Source organism: Cottoperca gobio, chromosome 13 (assembly GCF_900634415.1).
Source record: "Cottoperca gobio chromosome 13, fCotGob3.1, whole genome shotgun sequence".
Lineage (NCBI taxonomy): Eukaryota > Metazoa > Chordata > Actinopteri > Perciformes > Bovichtidae > Cottoperca > Cottoperca gobio.
Genome location: NC_041367.1, coordinates 18,355,502 through 18,371,550, shown reverse-complemented (window position 1 = coordinate 18,371,550; position 16,049 = coordinate 18,355,502). Strand labels below are relative to the sequence as shown.

General features: G+C 39.1%; 2 protein-coding genes across 2 annotated transcripts; one reads left to right on the top strand and one right to left on the bottom strand.

The window, feature by feature from the left end:
- The first annotated feature begins 448 nt into the window (after positions 1 to 448).
- On the top strand, positions 449 to 2,746 carry ttc36 (tetratricopeptide repeat domain 36). The gene is made up of 3 exons (XM_029446830.1): positions 449 to 575; positions 807 to 995; positions 2,414 to 2,746. The coding sequence occupies exons 1-3, from the start codon at positions 470 to 472 to the stop codon at positions 2,680 to 2,682; spliced, it is 564 nt and encodes a 187-aa protein (XP_029302690.1). The 5' UTR covers positions 449 to 469; the 3' UTR covers positions 2,683 to 2,746.
- Positions 2,747 to 3,554: 808 nt separating this feature from the next.
- LOC115018061 (F-box only protein 40) lies at positions 3,555 to 7,755 on the bottom strand. Its single transcript, XM_029446866.1, has 2 exons — positions 5,887 to 7,755; positions 3,555 to 3,737 (listed from the first exon to the last, which is right to left on the bottom strand). Exons 1-2 carry the CDS (start codon positions 7,744 to 7,746, stop codon positions 3,555 to 3,557), a joined length of 2,043 nt encoding a protein of 680 aa, XP_029302726.1. The 5' UTR covers positions 7,747 to 7,755.
- Positions 7,756 to 16,049: the final 8,294 nt, after the last annotated feature.

The following is a 16,049-nucleotide window of genomic DNA, read 5'->3' as shown; positions in this document are numbered from 1 at the left end:
CTTCTGTAACCTCCGGTAACTGGTTTTCACATAAATGTTTACTTATGTCATTCTTTCTGGTAAACTGAAAACTGTTCCTCAGGTTTTCTGTCCATATTTTCTGCTAGTGCTGAACAGGAAAATATAGGATCTTTTTTTTCACAAAATATTTGATAAATCCCACAAGGTTTGGACAGCATGCTAAAATGTTTTCGTCTCTTTGCACTGTGCAGATATCATCAGATAGAATATCTCTGAGAGCATTTTCTCCTTTTGCCATTATAACAGCAGCTCTGCAGCGTGCACGCCTGACCTGCATTTTTGACTTAACCAAATACAGATGTACTCAGTGCCGGAAAATCTCAAAGTCCACCTCTGCTTCCGCCCCCTATTTTGATTGGCTGGAGCAAATGGCTGAAGTTAGGGGAGAGCATCTGTAGTTTAGGTTTCAGCATTTTTTGTCTTTGCTTTCTTCACAGACAACAGTAAGATGGCCTCGGCACATGACAGAGCTGTACTCCAGGCTATATTCAACCCCACCTCTCCCTTAGGAGACATCCCTGGCCTGAACCAAGAGGAAGAATTAATTGACGATGGTGAGCGTGAGCTTCTGACTTAATGTGTCTCCACATATCATGTCACAGCTTTTTATTTTTATCGTTTCATAGCATATTGAATTTATTTGAACGCATACCATTCTGGGCCTAAAAAAAACATGACATTTTAATCCAAGTTGAGTTCTTGGTGACATTTCTGTGTTTTCCTTACCACGGTGCCTGTCAATTGAGTTTGAGGGCTTTTTCAACCTGTTTATCTCCCCCTGCCAGACACTGGCTTTGACACAGAGTTGCTGAAGCAAGTGAAAGAGTTGGAGATGCGGGGTGTCTCGGCAGCAGAGGCTGGGGATTTGCAAGCTGCACTTCAAGTGTTCAGCCAGGCAATCCAGATCCTGCCTCAGCGAGCTTCAGCCTACAACAACCGGGCACAGGCCCTGCGGCTGCAGGGGAACACAGCAGGTACATACCACAAACTCAATAATAACCCTTTCCATAGACACCGCTGTGTGCCGACCTATCAAAGTGTTGAGTCTGAGGCTAGCATTATATAATTTCAGAGCTGTGTCTATCTGATGCACTTTGTCAACAGTGTTATTGTAGGGGCTTGCCTTATGTAAGGTTCTTTTTTACATGCTGTTTGTCACAAGAGTGGCAGGGTTGTATACACTGAATGTTCAGGGATTTTGGTATTTTGCCCAAATCATATCGTTTAAAGCAAAGGATTTCAACGTGGGAGACGGGCCTCCCCCGGGTGCCTCCGCTAGGGGAGGCTCAGTGAATGGAAGTAAACAAATATTACATAAGTTATTACATTATTTATCAAATAAATATCTCATATAATAGCCTTAATGTGTGTGATTTGGTTACTGTAGTTTTCGTGAATTTGACTGTTTTCCTATTTCCCTCAGTCAGAGTCTTTGTTATGTATTTGGTGTCTGATGTCAGTCAGCAATGTTAGGATATCTTGGCTCAATTGTTGAGTGTCTGGGATAAAGTAATATAATCATGATCCCCCCATTACTACACATGCTGAGTTTCGCTCAATTCCTCGATGCTTATGGGATCATGATTATATTTTTGATCCCAGACACTTAGCAGTTGAGCCAAGATAGCCTAATATTGCATAACTTCAGACTATAACCACATACATAAAAAATGTCTGTTAACACTGTCATTACAAAACTGTGAATGTAATGGGTTATAGCCAATGCTTCTGTTATAACTTGTCATTTTTATTCCTGATTATTTAACATCTTTCACACATGTGAGTATGGCTGTGGTGTTTTTACACTCACTCGCAGGATATCACGTTGTCAATCACACCATGTGCTCATCATCTTTTGACTTGTATTTTCTCTTTCTAAAATTGGAGTATCTTAACATAGGTGGTGTTTTTCAATGTGCCTGTAACTTGGTGCCAGGTGTTGTTCATGCTGACTCACAAGATGTTCTGAATACTCCCAACGAAACACCTACATGTCTATTTAAAATAATAAGCAGAACCTGTGAAATGAGCTGAGAATGGGCTGAATCACTGCTGTATTACAGAGCAGCACAAGTGAATTGTATGTATCTGAAAATGCCACTGTTTACCACTTTGTTCTACATGTTCTACATTACGAATAACTGCAGTGTTCTTTTGAATTAATGACAAACATCAGATTATTAGGTTAAATTAAATTGAGTATGATAATATTAGAATACATTTGATTTGTATTTGATTGCATACTATACAATACTGGGTGTAAAAGAAATTAAAATCAAATTCAGCTTCACGATTTAAAGTGAGTATTGCAGTAGACCCGGACTGAGAGTAGCCTGTAAGACATTACAAATTGAGAATCAACTGTGAAGACAGTGCTTTCCTATCCTTACAGAAGCCCTCGGGGACCTGGACCGAGCCGTCTCTCTGAGCGGCGGCACTGGACGAACTGCCTGCCAGGCGCTGGTGCAAAGAGGCCTTTTACGTCGATTGGCATGCCATGGCGATGAAGCCAGAGCAGATTTTGAGAAAGCGGCTGCACTTGGAAGTGAATTTGCTCGACAACAGGCTGTGGTTCTCAATCCGTACGCCGCCCTGTGCAACAAAATGCTGTCAGAGGTAATCAACAAACTACGAAACCCTCAGGTGTCTGAGACGCTGTAGTTTAAGTAGACAGTTTGTTACGTGTACACCTTTTCTGTTATGAAGTCTGTGGTTAATAAAAAACAAAACATTTTTACCTTTTAATGTCCCTTTTTATTCCACTGACTATATGCTGCTGTAACATAAATGAGGCCAACTTCAAGTCAGATTTATTATACAATATTTAATACCAGTGTCACACATAGATCATCTTTCTCATTTTCCTTGAATTCAGTCAAAATGAAAAACAAAGATGTCAGTGTTCTCATCACAACTCATGCGCTGCTGTGCCTCATCAAATATGGCTTAGAGGACATGTGATATCGTGTTGAGCATTCAAATACCAAACTTGTTTTTTATGGTGTGTGATGTGTCACCACTCCACACGGATGAGGTACATCAGCTTCTCTCCAGTAGATGTCAGTCTTGCCATGTTGAAAACAGTCAACAACAGCTGCCCTTGTTTCTTTGAAATAAAGTTGGAACAAACAACACTAGTACCGCTCAGCATGCCAAACAAAGGCAAAATTATGTTATAATACAGAATATGAGGACCCGTGACAAACACCATATCAAAACAATTGTGAATATAGTGTCCTCAGAGGGATTATTTAAGCTTCAACTCATTACATTACATTCACTACATTAACAGAACTTTAAGCATTGTTCCTACTTACAGGCAAAATAATTTGGAGGTTAACTAAATCACATCTAAATCTTCAGATTACAGTACAGTGTGTGTCTGCAGTGCTGCAGCACACATGAACTCTGAATTCCCTTTTGTTTCTATACAGTAGCTGTATACGCGGAGGACACAAGATCACCTCTGAGTGATTCTAAACATGTCATCGCTCGTGTTGTGGTCTGCCCACTGAGCTCTGGGACTGTGAGAATTATCTTTTATGCTTCACTTCTCCGTGTTTGTCTCTGACCTCTCCCAGGCAGGCTAAAGCCACAGGCTCAGTGCGCTCCTCTCGCTGGTAAAAGCAGCAGGTTTTTAGGTGATCCGACATGGAAGGATTGTTGCTGAAGTTCCATCTGTCCACAGAGGAAAACAGAGAGCTAAACTCCCAAACCTGTAAAACACAGACGCAGAGCTGAAGTAGGTGTAGGAGTAGGTGTAGGAGGCTGCCATCAAAGCATCTATCAACTGTACTGCAGTAATGGCCAAGAGGAAACATTTATTTTCAATACCTATGGAATCTAAATCGCAGAGTATTTCTATCACGTCGATGTTATTTCTGTATCCATCCATTACAAATGTATACAAATATTGCCCTTCATTTGGGGAGCAAATACTCAGCTGTCGCCTACACAGTATTATCAACTTCTTGTTTCCATGAACGATTACATCTAACTTGTTATGGTAGCATTGTGTTTACTGGCAGAGAGGCCTCAGGCCATTCCACACCACTGACATCATCGGCACGCTGTTTATCCCATGATCGCTGTAGTACAAAGAGAGTTAATGTATAAATACACACATTTGCATTTATACTATATTTATCCTTTTTTACCTCCAGCAGAGAGGTTATGTTTTTCACCACATATGTAGGTTTGTTGGTTTGCCAACAGGAAATCTGAAAAACTACTAAACAGATTTTAAAATAATTGGTGAAAAGCTAGCCAAATGATTGGTTTAGTGTAACTATCTGGCCCACATTTAGGCTTTTTAATAATTTTTCTTTCATCCAATTTTTACCAAATTTGGTTAAAAGAAAAATATTTGAATGAGCAGTCAAATGTGCTGTATCGTTTTCCTTTGCCTTCCACTGGTTGCCCGATTCTTCAAGATGTGACAATAACCTCATCTACCTTAAAGGAAGACTTCACCCACAAAGTGACTATTCATATGTCAATGACTTACCCCGTGTTACCTTGAATTCTCAAAGAAAACTTTGTTACTCTCATATGCCTCCGCAGTGAAAGAAGAATACAAAAAAGAGTGGTGGCAACAGCAAAACTATATCAAAACATCTGTTTGCAAACTGTCACAGAACTCGTGCAGTGTAATCCAAGTCTCATTTATCCAGTCATATGCTCACTACTTCTCATTTTCTCGAAAACCTTAGTATTTAAAACACTTTGGACTCGTCCAGACTCGCAAGGACAAGAAGCACGCCTTTATGCAGAACTGTATTCACCTAAATTCACTTAAATTATCGTCCTTCGACAGAACACAAAGCTCATAATCACACAAAGGATTAAGATAATCTCTGAAAATCAAGACAGCTGAGGGCGTCCTCAAGGCTCAGATCGTGAGACAACTAGGCGTCCATGTGGCATAGCGGTCTAAGTCATTTCGTTTAAGGTCTAGCTTAGTGGTCTAACACTATATATAGTGCTTCCTATAAAGTTGCTGTAAATCTATTTCATGAATTATTCACTGTAGAACACAATCAGCACATTTCAAAACTAAATGATCGTTTAGCTCGCCTGTCTTGTTACTAGTCCATTGCTTGGACACCAGAAAATAAATAAAAATGTCCTTTTCCCAAACGCTTCCACACGGAGCCTGACCCCACATGCAGCAGGTTTATGATAAGGACACAGACGAAAGTAGCATATCTCCAGTGGCTGCTTCAGTGGAAACCCATTAACTGTTGCCAACAGGGCTGTGAGTCAGTTTGTAATATTGTTAGAGAGGACTATGGAGAGTCTGGAGAGTGTTTACAATGCAGCAGCTGTCAGGACAGTAAATAGCATGGTGCCAGATACTAAAGAGGAACTAATATTGAAGTTTGGCCTGTTTACTTTCCCTTTACTTTATACAAGTTTAAGATCAAAGTAATATTTGAGATGGAATGGTTGAACTCAATCAGTAAAATAGTTTAATATAATAATTAGGGGTTGCAATATACCAGTATTGATGATAACAATATATCTATAAATGAAATATTGATTGATCATGTAAATAATACACATATGATAATATGCAGTTTGCAGATGTTTGGCCTAGTGGACTTTTTGTTAGACTATTACCATTACTGTAGACTCGTGTTTTGAGTGTAATTAATTTTCCAAAAAAGAGACAAGACTAAATAAAGTAAAAAATAAATGGGACTGATGGCACATTTTTGATAGATATCGCGATAATATTGTTATTGTGAATAATTTTGGCCACGATAATCATGTTGATATCATTACATCCCTAATAATAATCCTCTGCAGTTCAGTTAACAGAAAGACTTAGTAAATAAAAACTAGAATCTCAAGGATACTTGCTTTCTTTCTGCATTTCCAGGAGCTTCCCCCATGGGAATATGTCTTTTTCTTCCACTTGAGGGAGACCATCCCCCTCTCCTGCAACAATATGGCACACACCTCTCTCATCAGATGGGAGACTTGCGACAGCTGAGATAATGTAAAACTGTCAAGGTAACCAGCAATATGTTGAAGGATCTCCAGGGGCAGGTTGCTGAGGGGATCCAGATTATGTGCAGTGTTTATGTGAGGGCTGAAGGTTTTTCCACCTTTAAAGAGGATTGAAGGGACCTCTGGCTGGAGGACAAAGGCGCTGACATCTTGACAGAATTTGATTGTAGCTTGCTGACCTGCGGGGCGAAACCTCGTCTGGGTGAAAGCGCAGCCGAGGTATGCTAACGGGCAGCGGTGTTGGAACCAGCCGTTTAGAGAAGCCTGTATGTCGGAGTGCACATTCCTGAAATGAGAGCAATATTCATCACGCCGGAAGAAGTGGCCACACATGTAGCTGAAGGCTGAACTTGCTTTGTTGTGTCTTCTGGTGACGGACTCTGCTTCAACGTGTACATGAAGACCATGAGGTTTGTCTGCGATGACATCAGCGAGGGTTGCATTGGTTTTGAACGGAGCAGAGGCAAAGTTGTACGTTTGTGTTCCTATATCTACGTAAAGACCGTCTCTCCCCACACTCTCTGAGATTAAATGTCCTTTCAGTTCCTTTTCCAGGGAGTGCAGGAGTGTGGCGCTAACCTCGTCACACTTCGGAAGATCCTCGACTGACACGTCCAAATCTGCAGTGTCAACACTGGCACTGATCTTGACCTTCTGTTTGTGGTCCTTCAGATAATTGCGCTTTGCTCGATAGCTTGTAGGAACATTAAATGAGCGCACAGTTTGAACCTCGATGGGCTCCAATTTGCCATAAACAAAATCCTTTTCTCTTGGGGTGCAAGCAGCAAGTTGGCCAAAGTTGATCAACATCGCCCCATTGTGCACCATATACATGTTGTATTCAGCAATGTTGACTTCCTTGTTTAACCTCTCAAGGACTCCGTCTTGCCACGGTGCAAAGCCAGTTGCACCACCCATGCTTGGAGCAGCAGCAGCATTCTCTTGGTTAAGGTGGGAGTCTCTTGCTTCCCCCTGACAGTTTGATGATTCTTGCTCATCCTTTGCTTTTTCTTTTCCTTCCTTCTTATTCAGGTTTTTGACAGTTTGCTGTCCCCCCATCTCGTTGTTGAATATTTTTTCCCAAGAGCTGTAGTTCTGAATACCATCCACTTCCCTGCTCTTTGCCAAAGCATCCATCTCCTCTTGGCTCAGTTCTTTTTCCTCCATCCTTGTGCAGCCATTTTCCAGGAAATCCTCACAATCTAAAGAACAGGTTGCTTCATCTGCAGGACTGTTGATCCCAGCAGAAACATCCTCCAGGGCACGATCCTTCTCCATCAACTCAGGAAAAACGTTCTTCATCTTGATGCATCGAAACAGCAGCTCTTGGTCCCTGAGAGCCAGAGCAACATCAAGGTTTCCCTCAGTTTGAGGGCTTTCTGAAACATTTTTGTAGAAGGTCAGGTCAGTTTCTGAAACAGGCCAGCGGTTCCACTCCTGAGAGCAGCAGACCACGCTGGCAGGACAAACCTCCAGGTGTTTGGTCAGCCTGTGGCGCAGCATGGTAAGAGGACAGCCATAGTTGAAATTGAGGCAGGGGACTATCTCATTGGAACAGAGATGCTCGTGCTCCTCTTGCTTGCACATATGGAAGGCGGCGCCGCAGTTTTTACGACACTTGATGACCATGCATGAGACACAGATCTGCACCGGGACTTGACAGTGGACATTGTAACACTTTTCACAATGCTCATGATGGCCCTCAGGCATCGGTTTGCTCTTCACCTGAAGAGAGAAATAAGACGAAATAGAAGGCGACATGTCTAGGTCCATACTGTGGCTAATTAAAAACTATGACAATGATTTCAAGTAATGTGAAATCCTAAGTTATTATAAATCTTCAATTTTGATGACAAACAGTGAACATAAATGCACGTACCATTGTGGCGTATTAACACAATGTTCGTCTGAGAAGAGTTTCAAGCCAGAAACACTGTTATGGAACATAATCAAATGTGTCAAGTTTGCATTTGTATACAGCACATAGAAGCTACTTCTAAGAAAGATAGTGTTAATGTACAAGTCTGGCTCCTTCTGAATAGAAAAGCAGAGAAGATGATAAACTGTGTTCTGACTTGCAGACTTTAAATGCATACAATTACAATTAACTTAATTTAGTAATTAATATTCCTTTTAAAACACACAGTAGATTAAACACATTATCATGAATATACAAAAAGGAATTACTCAACAAAATACTTTCAACAAATCTACATTTTAGTAAATCAAAAGTGGAACAATGATAACTTTTCTCACCCTTTGCTCCTCTCTGCTTGTCACTTTGTGTTTGCTGGCATCCCCGAATAACCTCTGCACTGTGTCTGGACATTATAAATAGACCCAACAAAGGGGCAGACAGGCCAGTGGGACGGGGCACCATTGTCCCACAGCCATTAAGAGGCAAGGTCAAGTTACAGCCTCCACCTCTGCTGCACTGTGAGAGGGTGGTGATAATCCATGTGCTCAACAGTTTGACTACCGTTTGTTCAAAACCCTCAACATCACTATTTTCTGTAAAACACTGCTGTCACTCTTTTATATTACATTTCCTCTAATTGTATGCGTTGACATTTCCTTCCAAAATGACCGCAACATTTGAAAATAATAGTTGATTTAAGCCCTTTTTAGTAAAACAAATTCAACAATTTTACAAATGTGTTTCTCTGATTACCACATTTGATTTTAGAAGTCTGACAAAAAAAAAAATGCAAACAGTATTATGTTATGCTATAGTATAGCATAGTGTTCTGATATTTGTCCTTATCCATTTCCTCCACTAGATGTCAGTCACACACTTTCAAAAACTCACGCAGCATTTCTCCAGCAGCTGTTGTTGCCGTCAGATAAAATTAATAACATGGATTAGTGAAATTATTTGTGGTTATCATGTAAAATGAAAGAGGCATTTTTCTTGCTGTTTGGAAAATGTTTTGATACAGGTTCATATAAATTCATCTTGAGCCTGTGCAGCTGATTATGTCCTATTTTGAACTGGACATTTAGGCAGTTTGAGGACCCTTCTTTACTGTTTAATGGATGTAAGCTGGAGGGAAATGTATCAACATCAAGCAATGTTTTGGTTCAACATCAAAACTGATGCATTCTTAACACCCTATATAATTTATGGATTAGACCCAAATAACTGCCTCTTTTGATCAAATCACCATTCAGTGGTATCATAACAAAAACTACTGTTGCTCTACAACAGCAGAGGTTTGATCGCACACACACAGTACTGAAAGGTGTTTCTAAAAAAATTTACACCTGTCACTATGTGTTAATTGTCATTCATGCCATCTCTTTCATTCACATGCAGAAATATTGTGTTGAGCAAAATAATGGGGCATTGATGCAGTCCAATTACCTTTATATAATTACACTCATTTAAATTAAGGCTGGCTGAACTGTCATCCCGTGTACAATGTGCTGGATCCACAATCTGCATCTGGAATACTTCATGAAACTTTTGTCACCTGGCACAGATTACAATGAACAGTTTATCAGAGGCAGCTGCTTCGCTCTCTATAGGCTCTGAAATCAGCATACATAGGCCTACTTACTATTTCAGGGTCACGTTTCTATACAGCAGCAGCACAGCTGAGACTGGAGAAGTCTATTGTTGAAGTTAGATTCGTCAAATACAGTTGTAAACATGCTTTAAATGGATTATTTTAGCTAAATTTACTAATGCAATTTTCAATACGTTCGGAGTTTCAGAGTTGAAACTGTGTCGTTGTTCTTGAACTTTAACAAAGATCGCAGAGCATTTACAATAAGCAGCTGTTGGCTTTTTGCATTGATTCACCGAATTGTTGTTGGTGATTACCAGACTAAAATATCATAGACTGATCAGGTACTGTAATTTAAAGGTTAAAGTTCTATTTACTTTATTTGAACATTGACATTTTGGGAAATACACTTACAGTTCTGATCACCATTATTGGCACCCATGAAATTTAAATACATCATGTAGAATATCTACTGGAAAAAAAATTAATCAAGTGAAACAGCTTTGGTCTATAGACACTGATGTTTGGTACAGAACAGCAAATGATGAAACAATAACAATTAAAAAATCAATAGGATGAAAAAACTATAAAAAAAACAAAGATTGGCACCCTTCAAATTATTTTGAAAGAAATAATTACATTTGACTCACCAGTGATAAATTAGAAATTACACTCACTTGTGATAAATTGTCAGTGCCCACATGAATTAACCAATGAATGATGACTTTAATGCTTAAAAAAGCCACTTGTTATTCCCTGTTCCTTTTTCACAATGGTGAAGACAAGGGAGCTGTCTGAGAGCATCAGAAGTGTTATTACCACCAAACACAAGACTTCTAAAGGGTACAAGGCCATCTCCAAAGACCTTGGTATCCCTGTTTCAACAGTGCGCAACGTTATTAAGAAGTTTGCTTAGCATGGAACTGTTAAGAACCTCCCTGGACGTGGTGGTAAGAGGAAAGTCAATGCAAAAAGTCTTTGAAGGTTCAAAGAGCTTAAGGTTGACCTGGAACAATCTGGAGTCATGGTTTCAACACGTATCATACGCCGCACACTAAACCAAGAAGGGCTTTATGGGAGAAGGCCAAGGAGGACCCCACTGCTGAAAAAAGTACATAAAAAGGATAGAATGATCTTTGCCAAAGAGTACCAGGACAAACCACAATCCTTCTGGGAAAATGTTCTGTGGACAGACGAAACCAAAATAGAGCTTTTTGGCAATGCACACCAGCGATTTGTTTATAGACGACAAAATGAAGCTTATAAGAAAAAGAACACCCTACCTATTGTTAAGCATGGTGGAGGATCCATAATGTTGTGGGGCTGCTTTGCTGCCTTTGGTACTGGAGGCCTTGACCATATTGAAGGAATCATGAAATCAGAGGATTATCAAGGGATTTTAGAGCGAAATGTGCTACCCAGTGTAAGAAAACTAGGTTTGGGTCGAAGATCATGGGTTCTCCAGCACAATAAAGACCCAAAGCACACATCCAAAAGCATTCAAGAATGGTTGAAAAGGAAAATATTTACTGGCCAGCAATGAGACCTGATCTCAATCCCATTGAAAATATTTGGAGAGAGCTGAAATCTGTCATTGGGGAAAGGAATCCTGCAAACATTCAAAAGCTCTAACAAATTGCAAAGGAAGAGTGGGAGAAACTACCAGCTGACAAGTGCAAGATGCTTAAAGATGGCTACAAGAAACGTTTGGAGGCAGTCATCGTTGCCAAAGGGTGTGCAACCAAATATTAAGGAAGGGTGCCTTTATTACTGTCCAGGTCATATTATCTATTTCTTTTTTTAAATTACTACATGTAAGTTGAAAAATTATTTTTTATTGTTAAATTACTTTGGACATCCTATTAAAATATTCTGATGATACAAACTTTGTACAAACTTTGTACATTTCCATACATTGGATTTATTTCTGAAGATATTGTACAGGTTATACAAAACATTCAAGGGTGCCAATAATGATGACAAGAACTGGACCTACTTTCTGAGTGTTGGATGAGAAGATTGATAAAACTTTCATCTGTCCTTTAAATACAAGGCTACATCCAACCACTAGTTAGCTTAGCTTAATTTAGCAAAGCTTAAAGACAGAAAACAGGGGGAAAAGCTAGCCTGTCTTTGACCAATGGAAATTTCTCAACTTAACACATCATCCTGTTTGTGTTTGTTTAATGCATGCAAAACAATAAATCTTTTGTCCGGATTAAACAAACATAAGTGACCTTAAAATATGTTGGTAGGTAGGTGACTTTGTTAGCTTTGGAAGGGCTAACTATTCCCCCCCGTTTCCACTCTTATGTCCACCTAAACTAGCCAGCTTCCTCAACTAATTCTAGTTCCTAAACTCCTTTCCAGGATTCACTAACAGATTGCAAAGTAACACGATTTTTAATAGTACATAGTAGTCTTATTTAATAAAAATGCATTTGAACACTCAGCTTGAGCTCTTATGCAACCTGGCAGCTCAAAACAGGGGATAATTACAGCTTGTCCATTTTCTGTACATGGATTTGAGCAATTCTGAGGCAATGGGTTGATGATTCATGCAAGCTCAATGTAATTTAACTCTAATTTAATGTTCTGAGATTTGACTGGACAGCTTCAGATCGCAGAGAAAAAAAAAGTCAAACTTGATTAATATCCGATGCCTTCAAAAGCTATCAGCACACAGCGGGACTAATAAAAGCATCACTGCTTTCATTCAAGTTTGATATTGAAGTTGTGCCTGCTTCTACCAACACACCAAGCACAATGCATCCTTATGGCCTGCAGAGCTTCCTATAAATCTCACCCAATTCTTATTGCTATTCCTCTTAAAGATTGCCCTCTAGTTTATTATACCTGGCAAAATATATTAATAAGACAAAACCATTGGGACAACATAGAGAAATATGTGAAACTGCTGAATTTCCAAAGACCCAAGAAACTGTGTTGGTACTGTGCTTATTACAGAGCACGGCCCAGCAGAGGCCTATAAATAAGCTGCAGATTGCTATAAAAATGCACAATGAAAATGAAAATGTATTAGCGCAAACTGTATGAGTTTGAACTGTTAGGCTGAGAAACCAAAGATTGCATTCTTAGAACTGATCTCATGTTTTGGCTCTTATGAAACACATGAATTCAATTAAAACACAAAAAGAATGATTATCTTTTTTAGAGTGCCTCTATGATAATACATATTAAGATCATAACATTATTTATAAGTTAGTTGTCGATATGAGTAGGTATGTAGGTTTTTCCCTATCAAGATGTCACAAGAAAGAAAGAAACCCTCAAGATACATTTTAACTGAGGAGTTCATCCCCTGCATTGTATACGATCACGATCATACGATGTGCATGTAAGTCCTATATGAATCATGTGAATGTGTTGGGGGATATAACATTTTAATATGGACTATTGGGAGGTATAATAAAGAGGAATAAAGAGATCTAAAACAAGAAATACTAATACACAGTTGGGAAAGATAAAGCACATCATGAGAATTTATCAGATTGGGAAATGTGATAAAAACGCTTTTTCCTCTCTTTTTTTGCTTGTTCACCTTTTTAGAACCTGTCTGGGAATGTATTATGACATGTATTACAATATGATATTATATTATTATTGGTGTTGTTATTGTTTTTTATTTTTTTATTTTTTTAACTGAGTTAAAATCAAATAAAAGGGTCTCATTAAAACTATAAACCACCACCATCATCCAAGAGCGCTAAAGTGTGTTTAACCTGACACATTACCTCGGAGCTGTAGGATACATTTAATACGATGCCTTTGGGTGAGTATCATCCTATGAGACGCATTGTACCATATGGTCGGCCAAAAAAAGGAGAAAAAATGTCGATACCCGACTTCACACCTAGTTTTCACTTTTTCATTATACAGCCCCCCTCCTTCCTTCCATTTAATTAAGAGGGCGTCATACACGTTTCCCTTTAAATCCCTCTGCAGTTTAACTCTCCAGCCTCTTGTCGACTGAGTATAAAAGAGCTGGTTTGCTCATCCTGACCAATGAACATGCAAATGTTTATGGCCATATCAATTTAGCTTGCAGCCTTTCTGCACCCAATATTCTGATTTTAATTACAAAGACTAATTAAAAGTACCTTGTAATGAAGTCTGTGTAGGTCCCCCCCCCTTCCATCCCCCACCCGCCCAAGGCAGAATGCTTTGTGTCATCTTGCATCATTAATGGAGAATACGCTAAAGAATGACAAAATCTCAAAAATTGTAAATGAGAGATTTCAGTCCACTTGTTTTCGTAATGTCTGTACAGCTAAAAGAAGGGGGGCACAATACTGGGGGAGTCATTTAACGTCCAATATACAGTCGTAATAAATGACACATGGAAAGCTAGATCATATAAAATTCATGAAAGTAGTAAAAAAGCTTGTTGTGGAGAAGTTAAATAAGAAATAGTGCGCTGAAGCCATTTATCAGCTCTGTCTTGTCCCTGCAGGAGGAACCTTTATTATGTATAATGTACACGTTCACATTCACCTTTTCAAATGTCCTGTCACATGACCTCACGTGTAATTCTACACTGGGGTGTGAAAGCACATATGAAATGATATCAAATATTAACTGTGTGTGTGTGTGTGTGTGTGTGTGTGTGTGTGTGTGTGTGTGTGTATGTGTGTGTGTGTGTGTATGTGTGTTTGTGTGTGTGTGTATGTGTGTGTGTCTGTGTGCGTGTGTGTGTGTGTTTGTTTGTGTGTGTCTGTTACATTTGTTATCTGTATGTTTGGCATCTGTCTGGGATTGACAGTTATCTGCCATACAAATGTCAGGAGAGCATAAAGCTGTACTGGCACGTGGAATAAATCTTGTTTTTGTTTTGCTTTCATATTTCCCCCGCACACAAGTTATTGTATACATGTACTGTATGTATTATATACCACAGCATTACACAGCAATGGAATCATTTGTACTTGTGTGGTTGGCTGAAAGTGGCTGGTGCAAAAGCTAGCTTTCTATCAGCTATACTTATAACCTGCAGCGAATAACAGATCATTATATTTAAGGCCATGTACTTAATGCAACGTTTTGGAGAGTAAAACAGAAATATAGTTATCTTTACAGTTGGATTATTAATATGCAAGCTGACAGAAGCACATATCTGACATTTCCATTTATCGTGGTTATGGTTATGCGTGGTCATGTTTCTGTACATCTGACGAATATAAATCAAGTATTATTTTTTCTTTCAGCTCTTTTTTCTTTCTCCAACTGATACACATATCTGGGTCTTTAGGAGCTTCTTTGCAGATCACTATCTTTGCCTAGTTTATTAGAGCATGTCTGCTGAAAAAGATTGACACGGGGGTTAATGAGAGTGGTGAGACGAAACCAATCTGTACATGTGTTGTAATACCAAAACAATAAGGTAAAAGAGGCTAAAACAATTGGTGATGATTCTCTCTATTCTATTATCTCCCTCTCTTCATCACTGTGTGCAACACTTCCATGTTGTCATTTGATTCACAGTTAATATATGAATGTTTATTAATAGAGATTCAAATGTACATGCCCATGTTGGTTCCTACATCACAGTAGTCAGCATTCACATTTGTATTATTTAACCATAACCAGGATGTTGGGTCAACTTTAACCAAATGGTGATCACATGTTAATCGTGTCAGTGAGTTGACATCAGCAGCTGTTGTAGGAAAGGCCACCCAAAAAATATGGAGATTGTTCAACAACCTTTTCATTGTAACAGAAATGTCCAATTTCTACTAGGTAAGCGCGTTGGGTTTTGTATTTGTGCCACACATCCCATTATGACCACAGGGGCATCACTGATGAGTGGAAAATTGACAACTCAAAAATAATGTCTGAATACTGTTTGTGACAGCCAGACAGAAGAAGAGAGATACAAAAAACATGCTGCGGGCGACAATGTTTCTAAGTCATTGAATTTAAAAGTATCTATACAAAAATCGTTTTTCACTTATTTCAACTTGCTTGTCTATAATGCATCATTTTATCTGGGATCTGAACACAAAAAAACAACACAGCAGAATGTCATGCAACAGACATTGATAAAGATAACTTCTTCTCATGTGGTTTAGCTAAAATAGTCCCTGTGTGTTTCTGCTGTTGTGTGGCTGAGTGATAAGGAGCAGACACTGATAAGAGACCTCAGTGGAACCACAGGATGTCGCTCCCCTCGCTAACCTTGTACTTTCTCAGCAAGTTTAGTAATGCACCTTAGAAGTGTGTGTGTGTGTGTGTGTGTGTGGGTTTGATGTTATAAAGCTGGATTCACAATTGGTGATATGCATGTTTGAAGCATTTTTGTGCCTGCTGTACTATGCAGTGGTTATGCATATGCTTTATATTCTAAAGTTTTTGTCATTTGGTCTCCCACCCCCAACTTCACGGCATAACAGATTACAAAAAAAAAAAGATGATAACAGCACAAACTACGCCTTGGGAATTACCATAAAGTAGGCACATCTCTGTGAAAGAACCTTAACAAAAAAT